At 44.3% G+C, this 22,761-nt stretch overlaps 1 protein-coding gene across 7 annotated transcripts in view; it reads left to right on the top strand.

The window, feature by feature from the left end:
* LOC311102807 (lysine-specific histone demethylase 1A) overlaps window positions 1-13,587 on the top strand; it is a 34,907-nt gene extending 21,320 nt beyond the window's left edge. For all 7 annotated transcript variants that reach the window (XM_084144225.1, XM_084144226.1, XM_084144230.1 and 4 more), the window contains 6 exons: window positions 3,209-3,341; window positions 6,437-6,624; window positions 7,897-8,011; window positions 8,476-8,603; window positions 8,912-9,058; window positions 12,436-13,587. In XM_084144225.1, the coding sequence (XP_084000351.1) occupies window positions 3,209-3,341; window positions 6,437-6,624; window positions 7,897-8,011; window positions 8,476-8,603; window positions 8,912-9,058; window positions 12,436-12,621 (897 nt within the window). In that variant the 3' untranslated portion in view covers window positions 12,622-13,587. The remainder of the gene's footprint in view (window positions 1-3,208; window positions 3,342-6,436; window positions 6,625-7,896; window positions 8,012-8,475; window positions 8,604-8,911; window positions 9,059-12,435) is intronic.
* Window positions 13,588-22,761: the final 9,174 nt, after the last annotated feature.

Here is a 22,761-nt window from a genome sequence, read left to right as displayed (position 1 = left end):
AGGCTTAGACCTTACCGTGAAATGCTTACTTACAAGCCCTTAACCAACAATGCAGTTCAAGAAATGGAGTTAAGAAAATATTTATTAAATAAACTAAAGTAAAACATTTAAGTAACACAATAAAATAACAATACTGAGGCTATATGTAGGGGGTACCGGTACCGAGTCAATGTGCGGGGGTACAGGTTAGTCAAGGTAATTTGTACATGTAGGTAGGGGCAAAGTGACTATGCATAGATAATAAACAGCGAGTAGCAGCAGTGTAAAAACAAGGGGGGGGGGGTGTCAATGTAAATAGTCCGGGTGGCCATTTGATTAATTGTTCAGCAGTCTTATGGCTTGGGGGTAGAAGCTGTTAAGGAGCCTTTTGGACCTAGACTTGGTGTTCCGGTATCGCTTGCTGTGCGGTATCAGAGAGAACAGTCTATGACTTGGGTGACTGGAGTCTTTGACAATTTTTCTGGCCTTCCTCTGACACCGCCTAGTATATAGGTCCTGGATGGCCGGAAGCTTGGCCCCAGTGATGTACTGGGCCGTACGCACCACCCTCTGTAGCGCCTTACGGTCGGATGCCGAGCAGTTACCATGCCAGGCGGTGATGCAACCGTTCAGGATGCTCTCGATGATGTAGAACTTTTTGAGGATCCGGGGACCCATGCCAAAAAAAATTCAGTCTCCTGAGGGGGAAAAGGTGTTGTCGTGCCCTCTTCACAACTGTCTTGGTGGGTTTGGACCATGATAGTTTTGTTGGTGATGTGGACGCCAAGGAACTTGAAAGTCGACCCGCTCCACTGCAGCCCCATCGATGTTAATGGGGGCGTGATCGGCCCTCCTTTTCCTGTAGTCCACAATCAGCTCCTTTGTCTTGCTCACATTGAGGGAGAGGTTGTTGTCCTGGCACCACAGTGCCAGGTCTCTGACCACCTCCCTATAGGCTGTCTCATTGTTATCGGTGATCAGGCTGTTGTGTCATCAGCAATCTTAATGATGGTGTTTGAGTCGTGCTTGGCCACGCAGTCATGGGTGAACAGGGAGTACAGGAGGGGACTAAGCACACACCCCTGAGGGGCCCCCGTGTTCAGGATCAGCTTGGCAGATGTGTTGTTACCTACCCTTACCACCTGGGGGCGGCCCATCAGACAGTCCAGGATCCAGTTGCAGAAGGAGATGTTTAGTCCCAGGGTCCTTAGCTTAGTGATGAGTTTTGTGGGCACTATGGTGTTGAACGCTGAGCTGTAGTCAATGAACAGCATTCTCAAATGGGTGTTCCTTTTGTCCAGGTGGGAAAGGGCAGTGTGGAGTGCGATTGAGATTGCGTCATCTGTGGATCTGTTGGAGCGGTATGCGAATTGGAGTGGGTCTAGGGTTTCCGGGATGATGGTGTTGATGTGAGCCATGACCAGCCTTTCAAAGCACTTTATGGCTACTGACGTGAACGCTACGGGGCGGTAGTCATTTAGGCAGGTTACCTTCACTTTCTTGGGCACTGGGACTATGGTGGTCTGCTTGAAACATGAAGGTATTACAGTCTCGGTCAGGGAGAGCTTGAAAATGTTAGTGAAGAAACTTGCCAGTTGGTCCGCGCATGCTCTGAGTACACGTCCTGGTAATTCTTCTGGCCCTGTGGCCCTGTGAATGTTGACCTGTTTAAAGGTCTTGCTCACATCGGCTACGTAGAGCGTGCATTAAAGTTTGCCTGCATTAAAGTCCCATGTCACTAGGAGTGCCGCTTCTGGATGAGCATTTTCTTGTTTGCTTTTGGCCTTATACAGATCGTTGAGTGCGGTCTGAATGCCAGCATCGGTTTGTGGTGGTAAATAGACAGCTACGAATAATATAGATGAAAACTCTCTTGGTAGATAGTGTGGTCTACAGCTTATCATGAGATACTCTACCTCAGGTGAGTAAAACCTTGAGACTTCTTTAATATTAGACATCGCGCACCAGCTGTTATTGACAAAATACACACACACCCCTTCCCCTCGTCTTACCAGACGTAGCTGCTCTGTCCTGCCAATGCACGGAAAACCTAGCCAGCTCTATATTATCCGTGTCGTCGTTCAGCCACGACTCAGTGAAACATAAGATATTACAGTTTTTAATGTCCTGTTGGTAGGATAGTCTTGATCGTAGATCATCCAGTTTATTTTCCAGATATTGCACGTTGGCCAATAGAACGGATGGTAGAGGCGGTTTACCCACTCGCCGACGAATTCTCACAAGGCCCGCCGACCTCCGCCCCCTGTATTTCCATATTTTCTTCACACGAATGACAGGGATTTGGGCCTGGTATCGAGGAAACCGTAGATCCTAAGCGTCAGACTCATTAAAGAAAAAAATCTTCGTCCAGTTCGAGGTGAGTAATCGCTGTTCTGATGTCCAGATGCTCTTTTCGGTCGGAAGAGACGGTAGCAGCAACATTATGTACAAAACAAGTCACAAACAATGCGAAGAAACAAACAAAATAGCACAGTTCGTTAGGAGCCCGTAAAATTGCAGCCATCCCCTCTGGTGCCTTTATTTTGAGTAAAGTTTGTTGCCTTGAAAATGAAGTTGATGAAAATAAATTATTTCTATTTTTTATATAAAAACGGTTATTACCGCTATTTTATTTTCATGATGGTCTTCATCCATAATCGTCGGTTACACAATTATACAATTACAGTTCCAGCCCTATATATTGCGCCTTTAAGATTTCTTCCTGCAGTACATGGGGACTTTCCCTTCCCAAACCAATCCATCTTGTCCTGGCTATTCTCTCTCCTAGTATGCACATCCACACCAGATCCGATTTCAACCACATACTATACACTGCTATTAGACACCAGATCTAGTTGAATTCATGCCTTTCAAACCACCAGGCTATAGTCCCCGTAAACTGCAAGTACCATCTATTATGAATCCTGTTCTAATGTGTTGATTTGTTGTTTTCTCTCTCTCTCTAAGCCCTTGTAAACCAATCAATCAAATGGATTTTTATCAACCCCTTTTTACATCAGCAGTTGTCACAAAGAAAGTGCTTTACAGATACCTAGCCTAAAACCCTCAGAGGGAAAAAGAATGCGGAGGCAGAAACCACAAATAATAACCCAGACATAATCCACGTTCTGAGTGTTTAAAATGTATTGATTTATCTCCCTCCTTGTCCCTATAAACCATATATAACCCACATTTTGTGTTGTGTTTTCTCCCTCTTTCTCCTGTCCAGGACGACGACTTTGAGTTCACAGGCAGCCACCTGACAGTGAGGAACGGGTACTCCTGTGTCCCCGTGGCTCTGGCCGAGGGCCTGGACATCAAACTGAACACAGCGGTACGACAGGTCCGATACACCGCCTCTGGTAAGTTTACAGTGTGTGTGGGTAGCTGCATTTATGCTTGTTTGTCAATCTGTGTCTTTTCTTTATGTGTTGTCTGTCTGTGCGTGTGTGTCAGTCTGTGTATTCTCTTGTTCATGTGTTACCTATTAGTGTGTGTGTGTGGTGGGAACCTGTGTGTGCAGGGCCAAATTAATGCAGGGGCTTACCGGGGCTGAAGCCCCTGGGCCCAGGCCCGTGGGGAGCCCAAGAGGCAAAACATTTTTTGAGGAAATACAGTGCATTTGGAAAGTGTTCAGACCCCTTCACCTTTTCCAAATTTTTTTACTTAACAGCCTTATTCTAAAATTGATTAAATAGTTTTTTTCCCTCATCAATCTACACATAATACCCCATAATGACAAAGCAAAAACAGGTTTTTAGAAGTTGTTGCAAATGTATTACAAATAAAATAAAAACGGATCACATTTACGTAAGTATTCAGACCCTTTACTCAGTACTTGTTGAAGTACCTTTGGCAGCGATTACAGCTTCGAGTCATCTTGGGTAGGACGCTACAAGGTAGCAACACCCACCCGTAGCATGCGCTCCAGCGGGTATAGCTCACTGGTCATCCCCAAAGCCAACACCTCCTTTGGCCGCCATTCCTTCCAGTTCTCTGCTGCCAATGACTGGAACAAACTGCAAAAATCTTTGAAGCTGGAGACTCTTATCTCCCTCATTAACTTTAAGCATCAGTTGTCAGAGCACCTTACCGATCACTGCACCTGTACACAGCCCATCTGAAATTAGCCCACCCAACTACCTCATCCCCATATTGTTATTTATTTTGCTAATTTGCACCCCAGTATCTCTATTTGCACATCATCTCTTGCACATCTATCATTCCAGTGTTAATACTAATTGTAATTATGTTGCACTATGGCCTATTTATTGCCTTACCTCCATAACTTGCTACATTTGCACACACTGTATATAGATTTTATGTTGTATGTTTGACTTTATGTTTTGTTTTACCCCATATGTAACTCTGTGTTGTTTTTATCGCATTGCTTTGCTTTATCTTGGCCAGGTCGCAGTTGTAAATGAGAACTTGTTCTCAACTGGCTTACCTGGTTAAATAAAGTTGAAACAGATAAATAAATAAAATAAAAAGGTTGGCACACCTGTATTTGGGGAGTTTCTCCAATTATTCTCTGCAGATCCTCTCAAACTCTGTCAGGTTGGATGGGGAGCGTTGCTGCACAGCTATTTTCAGGTCTCTCCAGAGATGTTCGATCGGGTTCAAGTTCGGGCTCTGGCTGGACCACTCAAGGACATTCAGAGACTTGTCCCGAATGCCACTCCTGTGTTGTCTTGGCTGTGTGCTTAGGGTTGTTGTCCTGTTAGGTGAACCTTTGCCTCAGTCTGAAATCCTGAGCGCTCTGGAGCAGGTTTTCATCAAGGATCTCACAGTTCTTTGCTCCATTCATCTTTCCCTTTCCTGACTAGTCTCCCAGTCCCTGCTGCTGAAAAACATCCCCACAGCATGATGCCGCCACCACCATGCTTCACCGTAGGGATGGTGCCTGGTTTCCTCCAGACGTGACGCTTGGCATTCAGGCCAAAGGGTTCAATCTTGGGTTCATCAGACCAGAGAATCTTGTTTCTCATGGTCTGAGAGTCCTTTAGGTGCGTTTTGGCAAACTCCAAGCGGGCTGTCATGTGCGTTTTTACTGAGCAGTGGCTTCCGTCTGGCCACTACCATAAAGGCCTGATTGGTGGAGTGCTGCAGAGATGGTTGTCCTTCTGGAAGGTTCTCCCATCTCCACAGAGAAACTCTGGAGCTCTGTCAGTGACCATCGGGTTCTTGGCCATCCCTGACCAAGGCCCTTCTTCCCCGATTGCTCAGTTTGGCCAGGTCGCCAGCTCCAGGAAGAGTCTTGGTGGTTCGAAACGTATTCCATTTAAGAATGATGGAGGCCACTGTGTTCTTGGGGACCTTTAATGCTGCAGACATTTTTTGGTACCCTTCGTCAGATTTGTGTCTTGGAGCTCTACGGATAATTCCTTCGACCTCATGGCTTGGTTTTTGCTCTGACATGCACTGTCAACTGTGGGACCTTTTATATAGACCGGTGTGGACTTCAATCAAGTTGTAGAAACATATCAAGGATTGTCAATGGAAACAGGATACACCTGAGCTCAATTTCGAGTGTCATAGCAAAGGGTCTGAACTTACATAAATAAGGTATTTCTGCTTTTTATATTTTTTTTACATATATACACACACTGAACAAAAATATAAATACAACATGTAAAGTGTTGGTCCCATGTTTCATGAGCTGAAATAACAGATTGCAGAAATTTTCCATACGCACGAAAAGCTTATTTCTCTCGAATTGTTTTGGCACAAATTTGTTTACATCCCTGTTAGTCAGCATTTTTCCTTTGCCAAGGTGTGGCATATCAAGAAGCTGATTAAACAGCATGATCATTACACAGGTGCATCTTGTGCTGGGGACAATAAAAGGCCACTCTAAAATGTGCAGTTTTGTCACACACACACGGATGTCTCAAGTTTTGAGGTAGTGTGCAATTGGAATGCTGACTGCAGGAATTTCCACCAGAGCTGTTGACAGAGAATTGAATGTTAATTTCTGTACCATAAGCCGCCTCTAACTTCGTCTCAGAGAATTTGGCAGTACGTTCAACCGGCCTCACAACCGCAGACTATGTGTATGGCGTCGTGTGGGCGAGCAGTTTGCAGCTGTCAACGTTGTGAACAGAGTGCCCCATGGTGGCGGTGGGGTTATGGTATGGGCATGCATAAGCTACGGACAACTAACACGACTGCATTTTATCGATGGCAATTTGAATGCACAGAGATACCGTGACGAGATCCTGAGGTCCATTGTCGTGCCATTCATCTCATGTTTCAGCATGATAATGCACGGCCCCATGTCGCAAGGATCTGTACACAATTCATGGAAGCTGAAAATGTCCCTGTTCTTCCATGGCCTGCATACTCACCAAACATATCACCCATTGAACCTGTTTGGGATGCTCTGGATCGATGGGGGGGGGGAAACGTGTGTGTGTCTTTGTCTAATTGCGTGTGTATGTCTCTCGCTCTCCAGGCTGTGAGGTGATTGCGGTGAACACACGCTCCACCACTCAGACGTTCATCTACAAGTGTGACGCGGTTCTGTGCACCCTACCCCTGGGTGTCATGAAGCAACAGCCCCCTGCCGTACAGTTTGTTCCCCCCCTGCCAGAGTGGAAGACCTCTGCTATCCAGAGGATGGGCTTTGGCAACCTCAACAAGGTACGGAACACCCCTCCACTTGGCTTTGCAACACTTTGTGTGTCTGTTGTTTTTGGTGTTTATCCATGTGGACTGAGATTTATGTAAGACTTCTGTGAGTCTTGCTGCAGTGTCCTTGAGGTAGGAACTTGACCTTCAGTGGGAAGCCTGCTGCTGTACAAATGGATGTCTAAAAAAAACTCTTGGCTCACTTGATAGTAAACAACTAGGAAGCAAAGTAAAACGATAGAGATCTCTCCTGCTGTCAAGACATGTATTTCACTCATTCACTCACCCTGTCAATTTACATGAGCATCTTCATTACCATTCCGAGGCACCACTATGCATCAAGCATGAATCAGCCCAGGTGTTTTGTACATACACAGTGCAAAGAACAAGGTTACCTCTCTCCCCAAAATAGCATTTTATCCTGTTTTATATCAGCCCTGGGAGGGAGGGTGGGAGGGAGGGTGGGTGGGTGAGTTGGAGAGTGTGTACGGGTGGGTGAGTGAGGATTTTGTCAATCTGTTAGTAATCAGATCATAATCCATCCTCCTCCTCCACTCTTTCACTTTCTCTCTCTCTTTTCTCACTGAGCCCCAATGTGCATCATCTACTGCAGCGTTTCTATCTCCTAATTTGGCTGCAGCAGAAAATGCTGCATTATTATGCAATGGGACCTGTGTGTGTGTTTGTGGCGCCTCGCGGCCACCAGAGGGAGCTCATCCTCTGAATTCAATTGAATGGAGCCTAAACTCCACAACCTTCATCAGCAAAACATCCATCTAATGACAGCATTTGTAATATGAAAATATTTTTGTGTGAAATGGGTCTTAAACAATTTTGACGAATATAGAACAGTCAGTTGGAACCACAGAGATTATATAATTCAGTTCTATCTAATTCTGTGTTTAGTGCGATGATAAAATGCAGTCACTCCGGCTTCTCTCATTTGGTCAAGTTCCATCTTTCCCTCAGGTGTCTCTTATGAAACAGTTCTCTTCTGATTCATCTGACTCTTCAGGGTGTTTTCTATATAGTGATCAGTGCCAGATCACTAGCGTCATCAGAAAGGCCTAGAGCTCAGAATTCCTCCTGCTCTCCCAGTCTCCATGCTCTTACCCGTTCTGTTACCTCACCACACAGGCAATCAAACCAGCCTTATTGCCCAATTTATGGACCTATTGCCCAACTCCAAACTTTGCCTGGGAAACTGTCCTGACTAGACTGGTATGTGTTTTTGGTGTGTATTGAGTTACTCATGCTGATATTGTGTGTCCCTCCCGTCACTAGGTGGTGCTGTGCTTTGACCGTGTGTTCTGGGACCCCAGTGTGAACCTGTTTGGCCATGTGGGCAGCACTACAGCCAGCAGGGGAGAACTCTTCCTCTTCTGGAACCTCTACAAAGGTGAGCACAGTGAACCAGGCAATTATCTCAAAACGGTGGTAATTGGGCTCTTTCTCAATCAAATATAGTTTAAAAAGCACTTTTTATATCAGCAGTTGTTAAAGTGCTTTACAGATACCCAGCCTAAAACTCCAAAGAGTAAGCAATGCAGATGCAGAAGCACAGCGGCTTGGGAAAAACTTGTTTTGAATGTCCATCCTTTCATCTCCTTCATTGCACTGATCTGAAAGGACTGACCAGGTGAAAGGCGGCCTAATGATGAGCTTCTTCCACCATGTCGTTTTTCATTGTCAAGTCGTCCACCGTGCAGATAAAGGGGTTGGACATAAGGAGAAGCTAGATTTGTAAGCAATTGAGATCGAGACGTGGTGACATTTGGATGTAGTCACCCATTTTGACTTGGGACAGAATTTCATTTACCTATGCCTCTGAAGTTAATCAATGTGTGTTTTGTCCCCTCCCAGCCCCCATACTGCTGGCACTGATGGCCGGAGAGGCGGCCGGCATCATGGAGAACATCAGCGACGACGTCATCGTCGGACGCTGCCTCGCCATCCTCAAAGGCATTTTTGGAAGCAGTGCTGTACCTCAGGCATGTGTGAATTGGCTTGCTTTGGACATAGAAATAGAATTACACTCAAAATTGCAAAATTGCTGCCGGTCCACCCATCACTGAACGTTGACTTGAATCAGAATATTTGTTCTAGTTAGTATATTTCTATGTTTCTATGAGTCCTCTCAAACCACCAGTCAAATACATCATGGAAAAAGGTATAATGCAAGCTAATCATATGTAGTTATTCATGTTGGTTAGCTTTGGAACTGTTTAGTGTTTACCAACCATGTTTACTGGAATTTGATATCGACATGGAAACTCATCGCTGTTTGTTGTCACGGCAGCCCAAGGAAACGGTGGTAACGCGTTGGCGTGCCGACCCCTGGGCGCGGGGCTCCTACTCGTACGTGGCGGCCGGTTCCTCCGGTAACGACTATGACCTCATGGCCCAGCCCATCACCCCTGGCCCCGCCATCCCCGGAGCATCACAGGTAACACATCTGACCACTATGATACATTACGAGACAGTTTCCCGGATACACATTAAGTCTAGTCCTGGGTCAATAAGCATGCTGTGGAGAATCTTCATAAAAAGTGCTTTCAGGTCCAGGACTAGTCTTAAGCCTGTGCCCGGGAAACAATACTCTATACTCTACATACTAGGGATTAACACCGGTAAACCCCCCCCCCCCCCCCCCAAAAAAAAATCAGCAGCAGATTGGCAAATAATTAAATAGCACCTTATCCAAACAGGTTATCGCATGGAAGCCTTTAGCCTAGCGTATTTATTTCACACAAAAGTTGCCATAAAGTCAAAGCACACGCATCATTGACACTGCCGGACTGCACACATGACCCAAATGCAATTTAGAGTTCTCATCAGAACTGAAAATTCGATCCCGGTCCAACCCAATCCTGGTAGGCTGAAGCCTGAGCCCAGACCTGATTCGACATCACAGAAATGAAATGAGCCCAAACCCAAACATTTCGCGAATACAGTGCCTTCAGAAAGTATTCACACCCCTTCGCTTTTTCCACATTTTGCTGTGTTACAGCCTGAATTTAAAATGGATGAAACTGCAATGTTTTGTCACTGGCCTACACATAATACCCCATAATGTCAAAGTGGAATTATGTTTTTTGAAATTATTACCAACTACTAATGAAAAGCTGAAATGTCTTGAATCAATAACTATTCAACCCATTTGTCATGGCAAGCCTAAAGTTCAGGACAAAAAAATTGCTTAACAAGCCACATAATAACTTGCATGGGCTCTGTGTGCAATAATAATGTTAACATGATTTTTGAATGACTACCTCATCTCTGTACCCCGCACATACAATTATCTGTAAAGTCCCTCAGTCAAGCAGTGAATTTCAAACACAGATTCAACCACAAAGACCAGGGAGATTTTCCAATGCTTCGCAAAGAAGGACAGACATTTAATATCCCTTTGAGCATGGTGAAGTTATTAATTACACTTTGAATGGTGTATCAATACACCCAGTCACTACAAAGATATAGGCACCCTTCCTAATTCAGTTGCCGGAGAGGAAGGAAACTGTTCGGGGATTTCACCCTGAAGCCAATGGTGACTTTAAAACCAGAGTTTAATGGCTGTGATAGGAGAAAACTGTGGATGGCTCAAAAAATTGTAGTTACTCTACAATACTAACCTATTTGACAGAGTGAAAAAAAAAGAGAAGCCTGTACAGAACACAAATATTCCAAAACATGCATCCTGTTTGCCACAAGGCACTAAAGTAATACTGCAAAAAATGTGGCAAAGCAATTAACTTTTTGTCCTGAATACAAAGTGTTATGTTTGGGGCAAATCCAATACAACACATTACTGATTACCACTCTCCATATTTTCAAGCATAGTGGTGGCTGCATCATGTTATGGGTATGCTTGTAATTTTTAAGGACTGGGATAAAAAATAAACTGAATGTAGCTAAGCACAGGCAAAATCCAAGAGGAAAACTTGGTTGTCTGTTTTCTACCAGACACTGGAGATGTATTCACCATTCAGCAGGACAATAACCTTAAACACAAGGCCAAATATACACTGGAGTTGCTTACCAAGAAGACATTGAATGTTCCTGAGTGGCCTAGATACAGTTTTGACTTAAATCTGCTTGAAAAGCTATGGCAAGACTTAAATGGTTGTCTAGCAACGATCAACAACCAATTTGACAGAGCTTGAAGAATTTTGAAAATATTGCACAATCCAGGTGTGCAAAGCTCTTAGAGACTTACCCAGAAAGACTCATAGCTGTAATCGCTGCCAAAGGTGATTTTAACATGTATTGACTCAGAGGTGTGAAAACTGATATGAATTCATTTTCAATAAATTAGTTAATATTTCTAAAAACATGTTTTCACCTTGTCATTATGGGGTATTGTGTGTAAATGTGTGAGGGGAAAAAATTTGAAATGTGGAGAAAGTCAATGGGTATGAATACTTCCTGAAGGCACTGTATTAATTTTAACTGGTGTTGAGAACAACGTAGTGGAGGTGGGAGGCAGCAGAGTGAAGAGACGAAACAGCCATTGGGCCTAGAAAAGGTGCGGAGAGGAAAACTCATCTTAGTTATGAACAACTGAATGATGGAAATACGGGAATAATGCAATTGAAGGCGTGTCAAATTCTCCCTTATACTGAAATTCCCAAAGTCATATCCAAATGTTATACTAATTTAAAGCAATAGTCGTGTGTGGTCAACTAGATTATCATTTCAGCACCGTTTTGATTGGGACAGCGCCATCGTGCTGCTTTGAGACAATCGTGGGGGACTCCTCTAGATAAATCAATCAATGTCAGATTTTTTTTTTCACTAAATCTCCGTTTGGATATTTGGTAACAATTAGGCTGGGGAAATGTTAGCTGGTGAGTGCTAATGATAATCTTTTCTAGTTTGCTCATATATTAGCTGGTCAGAACATTTTGCTAGCATGTTATACAAGTGGATTTTGTTCTTCAGTACTCCCGACCAAAAGCCTGTGACTTCTCTGATAATCAATCAATGTGATTTTGTTTCACTGAATCTGTCTGTAGATGTGGTTAATTGATCTCTGGCTGGACAGGTGGAAGTGGTAGCTTATTTATTCGTTTGCTCATCGATCACTGATCAGAAACATTTAGCATGCAACAATGTAGCCTAAATCAAGTGTATGATGTATTTATTGACTCGCATAGTAGCCTTATATATAGCCTAGGCTATTTTCCTATGGTCCCAATCCGACTGAAACCCCAAATCCTGACTCCTGTCTCGCATGAAAATTCCTAACTTTATTCTGTAATCCATAGGTTGCATTATCAAAGCACGTCTCGCCTATACATGTCAAAATACCGCTGTAACATTTCACCCGCTTCTCTGCTCGTGCTGCTGCCCATAATATGAGAGCTTCGGTAGGGAATGTGTGATCAACAAACAGTATGAAAGTAGATATGGATATATATTTTTTTAAACAGAGTTGGTCCCCGTTAGGAAACGGTACCTTGATATTTAAACCATTTCCTTATGAACAAAGACTATAACCCCCATCTGTTGAATCATTAAACGGCCCATTGCTTTAAGCCAATGAGAATGTTGAATATTACCACACGCTAGAAAGTCGCTCTGCACGTTTCATATTTCTTTTGGGCCGATCCCATTCACTAAACCTCCAGAGCATGTGTGCAAATCTCATCCTCCGTAGCCAACCCACAATTATTTGACCAAACCGAGTGGTTCCCGACAGATGTTTTAGGGTTGTTCTGATGTTGACACACTGATTGATGGGAACACTCAAATTGATGTTTGGGATGATGAGTTTGTCATTTTGATGGTTTTGTCGTTTCTCTCCCTCCCCCCCCTTCGCAGCCTGTCCCTCGTCTGTTCTTCGCTGGGGAGCACACTATCCGGAATTACCCGGCCACGGTGCATGGTGCTCTGCTCAGCGGCCTGCGAGAGGCGGGACGCATCGCAGACCAGTTTCTGGGCGCCATGTACACCCTTCCCCGACAGGCCACGCCCACCGCTGCCCCTCAGCCCTCCCCCAGCGTCTAGACCCCTTTCCCTTTACAATGTCCTTCCATGTTCAGGTGATGTCAGTGACTCCTGCTAACGAAGACTCTTTAGATGTAAAGAATGGGCCTGTCATTTGTTTTTTGTTTTACCACCACCAATGCTAATATATGGACAAAACTGTTGAACCCCACTGTACATTCTCAAAGGACGAGCCAGTACCAGCATTTTACTTAGCCCGTTCTTGTCCCCTTTAATATGACATCATCCACCACCTCCTCACTCAACAGTCAATGCAGTGAGTCCTCATAGCTGATGCAGCTAGATGGAACCTTCCATTGAAGTCTCAGCTGGTTCAGTCTCCCTTCCGGCTCTGCTAGCTAACCTCATAGTGCTGTTTAGGATGTGATCAGTCATGGATAAAGGTAGGAAGGGCCTGTTTGAATGGACAGACCTAAACCAGGGTCTACTATGAGCAGGGTACCCAGTTCCTACCCCAGTAGGATGACACTAGTGTCATGGCTGACCTTGTTCCCTTGTCCCAGCAATAAAGATGGATGGGCTGAAGAGGAGGAACAACAGCCAATGGAATCGTGAAACACAGAGGGTAGCCAATCAAGCGCTGCTCCCTCCCTACTGTACTGTTAAGGGCAGGTCCGCTATCTAGCAACACCAAGTTTATCTTCTATTGAAATGATGCTAGTTGCTGCGATGTTGTAGCCTACAAGTGCATTGTATTGATTGTTTTATGGCTGTTAGTTGTATGCCTCCTGCTGAAGAGGACCTGTACCATGTAGGGTTGGATACGGAGAAGAGTAGCAAAGAAAATAGCAGTTTGTATTGAAATGTAAAAAGATTATGATTATGTTGAGAAAAAAAGTCCAGTTGTGAATGTTTTTGTTAATTATTATTTTAACAGCTTGTTTTGATATTTTATTGTCGTCATTGCATACTTTTTTTTATATTTTGTCATTTGGGTATAAACATAAAATAAAATGCATCTTGCCATCTTGTGTCAAGAACTAGTTTCTTATTGAACAAATTCAGATGGTACCTCCAGTGTTTCATTCAGCTTTCATCCATTTCATCCCTAGTTAACATAACCCAGGTGGTTCTGAGTGGAGGAGACTGGCTTCCTGACCAGTGTCCACACACAGAGGGTGCGTCCCAATAAGTGTACACTCGTTCACTACTTGCCACAAATCTAAAATCATTGGATTGGAGGGCTAATGGGAGTTTCCGCCATATTTATTATACCAGTCATTTCCTTTCAAATCAATAAAGGGAAGTGAACAAGTGCAGACTTTGGGAGGAAGGAGAGGTAATTGGGACATAGCCACACATCTCTGACCTGGGTGGCCTCTGTTTATGTAGCGCTGACTCTCCCCGTCCTCTTCCTGACCCTGCTGATCATTGGCCTGCTCCCTGGAGCGTGTATGTGTTTAGTGGCTGAGATGGGCTTTGGCAGCTAACGCCATTGTAGGGGTCTGATAGACCAATGGAGAAATTGCACTGGGCAGTTTGGGAACATAGCTCAGTACCAATACCACCATATTATCAGAGGGATTTTCCCTGGGCATAGGACGGTGGACCACAATAGAGAGGTTTGCCTTAACTATAGTTGGGAAATGTATTAAATAGCTCTCAATGTTGGCACTGGGTTATTTCCATGTGTGGTTTACCATGGGCTCAGGGTAGTGGGTGGCTGGAGGGCTTTGTGTTATTATACACTGCTCAAAAAAATAAAGGGAACACTTAAACAACACATCCTAGATCTGAATGAATGAAATAATCTTATTAAATACTTTTTTCTTTACATAGTTGAATGTGCTGACAACAAAATCACGCAAAAATTATCAATGGAAATCAAATTTATCAACCCATGGAGGTCTGGATTTGGAGTCACCCTCATGAGGTGGCGGATGGTCTCCTGAGGGATCTCCTCCCAGACCTGGACTAAAGCATCCGCCAACTCCTGGACAGTCTGTGGTGCAACGTGGCGTTGGTGGATGGAGCGAGACATGATGTCCCAGGATTCAGGTCTGGGGAATGGGCGGGCCAGTCCATAGCATCAATGCCTTCCTCTTGCAGGAACTGCTGACACTCCAGCCACATGAGGTCTAGCATTGTCTTGCATTAGGAGGAACCCAGGGCCAACCGCACCAGCATATGGTCTCACAAGGGGTCTGAGGATCTCATCTCGGTACCTAATGGCAGTCAGGCTACCTCTGGCGAGCACATGGAGGGCTGTGCGGCCCCCCAAAGAAATGCCACTCCACACCATGACTGACCCACCGCCAAACCGGTCATGCTGGAGGATGTTGCAGGCAGCAGAACGTTCTCCACGGCGTCTCCAGACTCTGTCACATCTGTCACGTGCTCAGTGTGAACCTGCTTTCATCTGTGAAGAGCACAGGGCGCCAGTGGCGAATTTGCCAATCTTGGTGTTCTCTGGCAAATGCCAAACGTCCTGCACGGTGTTGGGCTGTAAGCACAACCCCCACCTGTGGACGTCGGGCCCTCATACCACCCTCATGGAGTCTGTTTCTGACCGTTTGAGCAGACACATGCACATTTGTGGCCTGCTGGAGGTCATTTTGCACAAAGGCGGAGGTAGCAGTCCTGCTGCTGGGTTGTTGCCCTCCTACGGCCTCCTCCACGTCTCCTGATGTACTGGCCTGTCTCCTGGTAGCGCCTCCATGCTCTGGACACTACGCTGACAGACACAGCAAACCTTCTTGCCACAGCTCGCATTGATGTGCCATCCTGGATGAGCTGCACTACCTGAGCCACTTGTGTGGGTTGTAGACTCCGTCTCATGCTACCACTAGAGTGAAAGCACCGCCAGCATTCAAAAGTGACCAAAACATCAGCCAGGAAGCATAGGAACTGAGAAGTGGTCTGTGGTCACCACCTGCAAAAACAGTCCTTTATTGGGGGTGTCTTGCTAATTGCCTATAATTTCCACCTGTTGTCTATTCCATTTGCACAACAGCATGTGAAATGTATTGTCAATCAGTGTTGCTTCCTAAGTGGACAGTTTGATTTCACAGAAGTATGATTGACTTGGAGTTACATTGTGTTGTTTAAGTGTTCCCTTTATTTTTTTGAGCAGTGTATATACACCAATGTTTCCAATGGAGTTCAGAACTGTCCTCTCTTACTGGCAGGTGTATGTCTCCCTGCTTGCAAGATATTTGTTACACAAAGCTTTGACGCAGGCTGCCTTCGGCGTGTCTGAACACATCTCCAACAGCCATGTGACTCACACAGCAGCCTGTACAGACAACACAGGTAGGGTGGAAATGTACCCAGACTGGTCACGTGACAGTAGCTCCAAGACGGTTGACACCAGGGGTGTCAAACCCATTCCATGGGGGGGCCTAGTGTCTGCTGGTTTTAGTTTTTTCCTTTCAATTAAGACCTAGACAACCATGTGAGGGGAGTTCCTTATTAATCAGTGACCTTAATTTCTCAATCATGTACAAGGGAGGAGTGAAAACCTGCAGACACTCAGCCCTCCGTGGAATGAGTTTGACACGTGGCCTACACTATTGATACTCAGACCCAAGTCAAGATGATAGTAGAATTAATGGAAAAGCCTTGAGATCAAATTGCAGTAGATGCCAAAAGGCAGGCACTAACATGTTGCAAGAGTTATGTAAGCTTATGTTCATTTTAGTCCTGGATCCACTTGAAACACCGTAAATCCTATCTGTATACAGGAAACGTAACTTGTTTTGTTTAACAACTTAGCAGTTTAATTTAGTAAATATCCCTAAGGTTTTCATATTCAACGTTTTGCTCTTGGTGGTTGAAATGAAGTTCTTTCTCTGTACCAACTTGCATAATTACCATTTTGCATAGAGTATGATATATTTCCATGCTTGACTTCACACATACTATTTAGGTCACCCATGCCTGTAATCTCTTGGGAAACCCTGCTCAGGGGTTCACAGTTAAGTCCCTCCCTAGTACATCACCTTGTGACAGATTATGGTTTAGAATGAGACCTTTTAACCTGTGACCATATCCATAAATTGTCTAAGTATGAAACTGCTCTAGGATCAGTTTGGCCTTTCAGATCGTAATTGATACGATTATATCGATATCCTGATCTCAGATATTTTGCGGATACAGGCCTTGATTTAGGGCTAGATTCAATCCGTAGCACTGAAGATCCACGCTACAGCGCGATTTAAATTTTAAGGCAATGTTCCCTCGTTCGCAAAGACTGCATTTACAGTAAACACTGCATATGTCGTCTCAATGGGAAATTACCTTAAAATTTCAATCGCCCTACTATAGCGCAGATCTTCAGCGCTACGGATTGAATCAAGGCCTTAACCTCCTCACTGATGGTCCTCAGTGATCCCCCGGAACCATTTTTGCATTGTGACCCATGTGACCTAGTTTTCCAGAGTTCAATCAATGGCTTAATTCACACTCTGGTTATACAACTATGTGATTGGTGTCTCCACAAGTTTTGAAAAAAAAATTTGCTGACAAACTCATGAAATATCCATGCCATCACAATTTGTGTCAAATCCACTCAATTGTACAACATGTTTGGGTCACACTTTATTTGGATAGTCCATCTATAGATGCTCATACTATCAACAAACGATCTGTTGATAAGCAACTCCTTGTTAGGGTTAGAATAAGGGTTATGGTTAAGTTTAGGGTTAGGACACGATTTAAGGTTAGGGTTAGTAGATAGTTGAAATGTTACTGATAGTCTGTAGCGCATCTACAGATGGACTATTAAAATAAAGTGCAACCCATTAGTCTGAACTAGGCCAACCCATCAAGTTTGCGACTGCGTTATTGATCCAAGCCACCAGCACAACTATAACCCTGCTACTAGACTGGTCCCTGTAGGGGAACAATCCTAGCCTTCTCACTGCCTGGCAGTGCTGTTTAATAGAAAGGTGTGTGTGCTGACTGGGCATTCCACAAGAGTTTGTGGTTTCCTCCGCTCACCTGATGTATTTGCCTAATTGGTCTGCTCGTTTGCTTATCGTGAACGTTGTCAAAAGCCTCTCTTTAGCTAAGTCTCAATTGCAGGTGATATAAAAGCAATGGAAGTGTTGCTCTCACCCAAACACACTCGGGTGCAGTGCACTCACATGCTAGGTAGTGGCGCTGCCAAATCCAAGCATGCAGAGGCCTTTAAACAAAAATTAAAGACAAAACACTGTTGAATTGATTTTTCTTTCCTGTAATACAGAGGCACACACAGTACAGGTGCAAAGTACAGTCGACACGGACACAAAAACATGGTTACAAACAGGTTGGTTTTTTATTTTATTGGAATACATAGTCCGCTGTACAGTTGGCAGCTTCGAGAGACCTACATGCAGAAGGTTAAACATGCAGAAATGTATTATTACTCTAGGACAGAAAAAGCATCCTGCACAGTTTGCCGTGTATTACTGACACACAGAAAAGCTTGGCGCAGCGACGCCCATAATAACCCTTATGATCTGATTTCATAACATACATTTCTCTCTTCCTTATGACTGTCAGTTCCCTCCCCCCATTTAAGAGGCATTTCTAAACACATTGCAATATAAAAACATGACTTCCAACTCCCCTGGTTGATTGTACAGGCCAAAATTCCTTTGTGTGGGAGTGTGAGTGCGTGTATGTTGGAGAATATCCAGTTCTTTATAAGTCTGTGTTTTTGTGTGTGTGTGTGTGCATGTGTCTTGAGGCCTGAACATCTTTTTCTTTGGCAGCACTTGCAAACAGCACACAAGATGAACAAACCCTGAATTTATGAGGGAGGAAAATAGAGTAGCAGAAAACCTGGAAGACTGACTGATTCCTGAAACGCTAATAAAACAGGACACCACATGGCAAATGACTTAAGACTGCGTTGACTCCTAGCAGACCCGCTCCTGATAAAATGTAAATTTCTCTCATTCTTCAATGACTATGACACAAGGCTGGCTTCTGACAAGTCTCTGTCCTCTAGCCATCTCATAGCTCAAGGTCATGAGACATCTCTCGCATTAAAACAACAAAATAGGAAAAGTACTCTCCAGGAGTGCATTAATGAGAAAGATGCATACAGTATCTAGCAAAATAAAATCCTTACAATCAAAGAGGACTTCATATATTTCAATAAGGCCCACTTTACAAAATTACAAGATTTTCTTAAATAAAATCTATCCGATACAGCTTCCAAAATAAGACATCTTTTGTTTTACAAAACTGAAACAAAATACATGGGCGGAAAACAAAAGAAAAACCCTAAAATTGAATATTACCCCTTATTTCAGCACAAATATTCGAAGAGACAGGGTATCCATCTTGGAAAACACTGGCGCTCTCTCATGGACTGTAAAATGGAAACAGTGTGGAATGATTTTGGCACAATGTTAGAAGGCAAAGACAGGGACGTGATCGAGTGCCATGCCTCACGAAATCATCACAATTGTTTAAAAATATTAAGCACTTTATAATAATCTGTACAATAAACGTGACAGTCCACAACTCTTCACGCTATCGGACGAGTTGTTGCTCCAAGCAACTTTTTCAATTTCAATCAATTTCAATTTGTCCGGTGCAAAAACACACACACACACACACACACACACACACACACACACACACACACACACACACACACACACACACACACACACACACACACACACACCTTTGATGACCATACATTCAGCGAAGAAAAATACATCAAAAGTGACTTTTGACAAAAAGGGGCTTACTTATGTAGGGTCTTAAGTTAAGTGCTGGTTAAGTGCAGATTACCGTTTCTGAAGTCTATTGACACCATGAACCCTCCACTTACAAAGGAGGCCTTTGAGGACCAATGCCAACTCACTCCAAAGAGCCATTTCCGCTCTCTGGCCTCCCTCCGCTAAGTACATTCTCCGCTACTTTGTAAGAGAGGAAAAAACAATGACGTGTAAATAACAGATGTTTATACACCAGAAGTTACAGAATGAGGAGTGTTAACCGTTCAGTTCTCATCTCAAAATGGTGGAGGTTCTTCCTGTCAAAACCTCGTCTTTCTCCGACTTTCTCCTATCATACCTAATCTGACAATCAGCACTGGTTACTTTGATTATCTGAGCAGACAAAATATCTGTGATACTCACTATACCCAAACAGAGACATTTGGTTGGCTCTTCAGAAATCCTGCAATGCCTTATTTTGAATTCCAGCTGAGTGTGGACTCTCGAAAGACTCCAAAACAACATTCGGTAATACCCAGTTACACGTGAGGACGTTGTGTGGTAAGGGGTGCTGATGGCACACCCTCATCCCCTCCCTCTTCCCCAAATCAGATGAAGCCCCTCTTGCTAACCCTTAGATGGGCACAGCGAGGCCATGCAGCGGTGGAAGTTGTGGTAATGTTACAGTGAAGTGTTCATGTACACAGGGGCCATATACGGAAGAAGTGGACGTGCGTTGCTGCTGGGGGGGATGGAGTTTCAGCCTTGCCCTTTAAAAAGCTTATTTCTTTGAAGCCAGTCTCCTGGACGACCCTTGGAGAGCACATAAAACCTATGGTTTCCGACAGCTGCTGTCATCCTGGGACCCCCAGACTCCCCTCGGCATGTAGGGGGGCAGGGGAGACTGTATGGCGGGGGAAGATGTTAGAGACATTGGGACAGGGGTGCTGGCCTTGCATCATAGGATCAATGATATGATGATACCCGACACATGGTGACGTACGTCTATGGGAATGACAGTTGATGTGCACGTGCCTGGGCTCAACTTTGACACGGACCTCCGAAATCCGTACCTTCTTAAAAGGGGCTCAAGCTCACTAGCTAATTGCCTACTATCAAAATATCCCCACTGAGTGATTCGCATCGAGAGTCTGCACAGACACTTTTATATGAGCATTACACATAAATCCCTTGGCTATGATGGACAACAAGCATGTGGATTTTGGCACATCAGAGCGGGCCAGTTGACTGGACACCCATCGACTGCCTCTGTTTCGGGCTAGTGCTGGCCGCTGCCAAATCGTCTCGATTTCCCCCCAGTATTTATAACCCTCCAAAGTCGAAGGGAAAGACGCGATTAGCTCCAGCCTTGACCTTTGACCTTTTGGTTATCTGGGGGCTGTATATCAGTGTCTGCCGGCAAGCTTTGGCAGCCTGTAAAACGGCTCTCAGAACTAGCAATGCTTATCACGGTCGTTATGAATCAAGGCATTCTTGAGGTAGGGGAATGGGGAGAGGAAGGGGGGAAACTGGAACCACTGTACTCTTCCCTTCTCAGAACCACTGTATAGGACAGAAGTGACAAGGTCGGAAATACAGATTTGGAACAAGTGGCCGGCAGGCGGTCATCATGCTGGTAACCGAGGAGGACTGGTCAACAATAGAAGCCTTTGGAAGTGGCTAAGCGGGGCCAAGTCATCCCGTAGTGCTTGGCACATCAGCCCAGGGCTTCTGAACAGCATCAAGCGGTGTGTGTTTGCACTAAACACATGTTCGCAGATGGGCCAGTAGCCGTGTAAGGGGCCACATGGCAAAACTAATGCTTTATGATGCTGAGCCGAGCCAGAGCCCTTCTGACAGGCGAACCGAAAGGGTAGAACATTTTGGGCAGTGAACATTCGTTTATGGGTCCCAAACCAAAACTATTCAATTCAAAAGATTGAAGGGTCTTGTTATTTTCTGGAAAATGTTCATCAATTGAAACCAACAGTCTTCTATAAAATATTCTCTCAAAATGTAAAAATCTTTGCAAATGTGTAATGAGCATTCATTATACTTGTCCACACAATAACCAGTAGACAAACCTTGACTAAAGTTGTGTACTAGTGTCAATATATCCCACTCCCCTCTCGCTCTGTCACTCAAGGCACCAATATGTTTAGATATCATTCTAGAGCAGGATTAGAGGACCACTCACAGCATTGACAGTAAGTGGAGGAATAATTCTTTAAAAAGGAAACGAGTAATGTGTAGCTAGTAGAAGGAGGGGAATTGCACCTCACATTTCCGCAGGGTTAGCGGAATACATGGTGGTGATTTCATGGTTGGGGGGGGGGGGGGGGTCATTCTTTTTGTATTCTGTGTGATGACTTCTTCCATTTCCCATAATCAATACACTATCAAATCTAAATGATTGTAAATGATAGGTCCCCATCACCAAACTGCAAAGTTCACAATGAAAAATAGGGATATGCATTTTGTAGTAAATAACTAAATAAATATGAAAGCTACAGTGAAAATGCTGGTTGGCTGGTACTGTACAGGTAAGGCTAAATTACAACAACTGACCAGTATCATGGGAAAACTTCTACCTCTCTGGTCAATCCCACATAGTATACTTGAGATCTGACTGGCGAGAACTCTAAGAGAACTAGTGAACAAGCTGGTCGTGGAACAATACTACCACCTGTATTACCCTATTCTGTATCCAACGTCCTAGTCATTGCATGGCGTAATAATACAGTGACTCTCCAATAGGATCTGAGGGGGAGATTAATTTGCTCTTTTGCTTTACAATGACAGCCAAGCAAAGGCCATTCTCAGGTTCAGCTGCCATTCCTGACGCGATATGGCACCCCTCCTACCAGAGTTTGTAGTTAGGAGTTCAGAGTATTGCCTGTATGAGTATTGTAGTGTGTATATGTAAGAGTATATCAGACCTCAAAACTAGACTGGTTGTGTTTCAATGGCACCCCCATGATTTCTAGGTTTCTGGCCAGTGACAGACAGCAAACCCTCCCTAATCCAACAACGAAAAGTCAAATTTTAATATTAAAACAAAATACATTTCTATAGAAAAAAAAACATGGAGAAGTTGAGACGATTCGCACTGCGAACCCAGTCGCGTACATTTGGACTGATTGTTCCTTGTGGTGATTGGACAATACGAGCCCAACGCTTTGCTTCCTATGTCTGATTGGCTGTTCACAGCAGCGCTGCAGAGTTTACTGCTAGATCCAGGTCAGCAGTTCCAGTTGGAGCCTCCATTCTGTGTCCAGTCCAGGGAGGAAGGTGCGCTGAAGCAAAGCACCCTAGGAATAGTAGTCCTCTTCCAGATGACTAATATTCGGTATATGTCCCCTCCACCCAAGCTAAAATATGTGCATTCCATCATTCAATGAATGCAGACAAAAGGGGTGGACCTTCTTTTCTGCCGTTTGTCCCAACAGACCATCCGCTCGATTCCACAATTCCAGTT

The sequence above is a fragment of the Coregonus lavaretus genome (assembly GCF_964263955.1).
Source record: "Coregonus lavaretus genome assembly, chromosome: 27".
Classification (NCBI taxonomy): domain Eukaryota; kingdom Metazoa; phylum Chordata; class Actinopteri; order Salmoniformes; family Salmonidae; genus Coregonus; species Coregonus lavaretus.
Note: the sequence above shows the minus strand (reverse complement) of the source record. Positions and strands in the feature narration are given on the sequence as shown.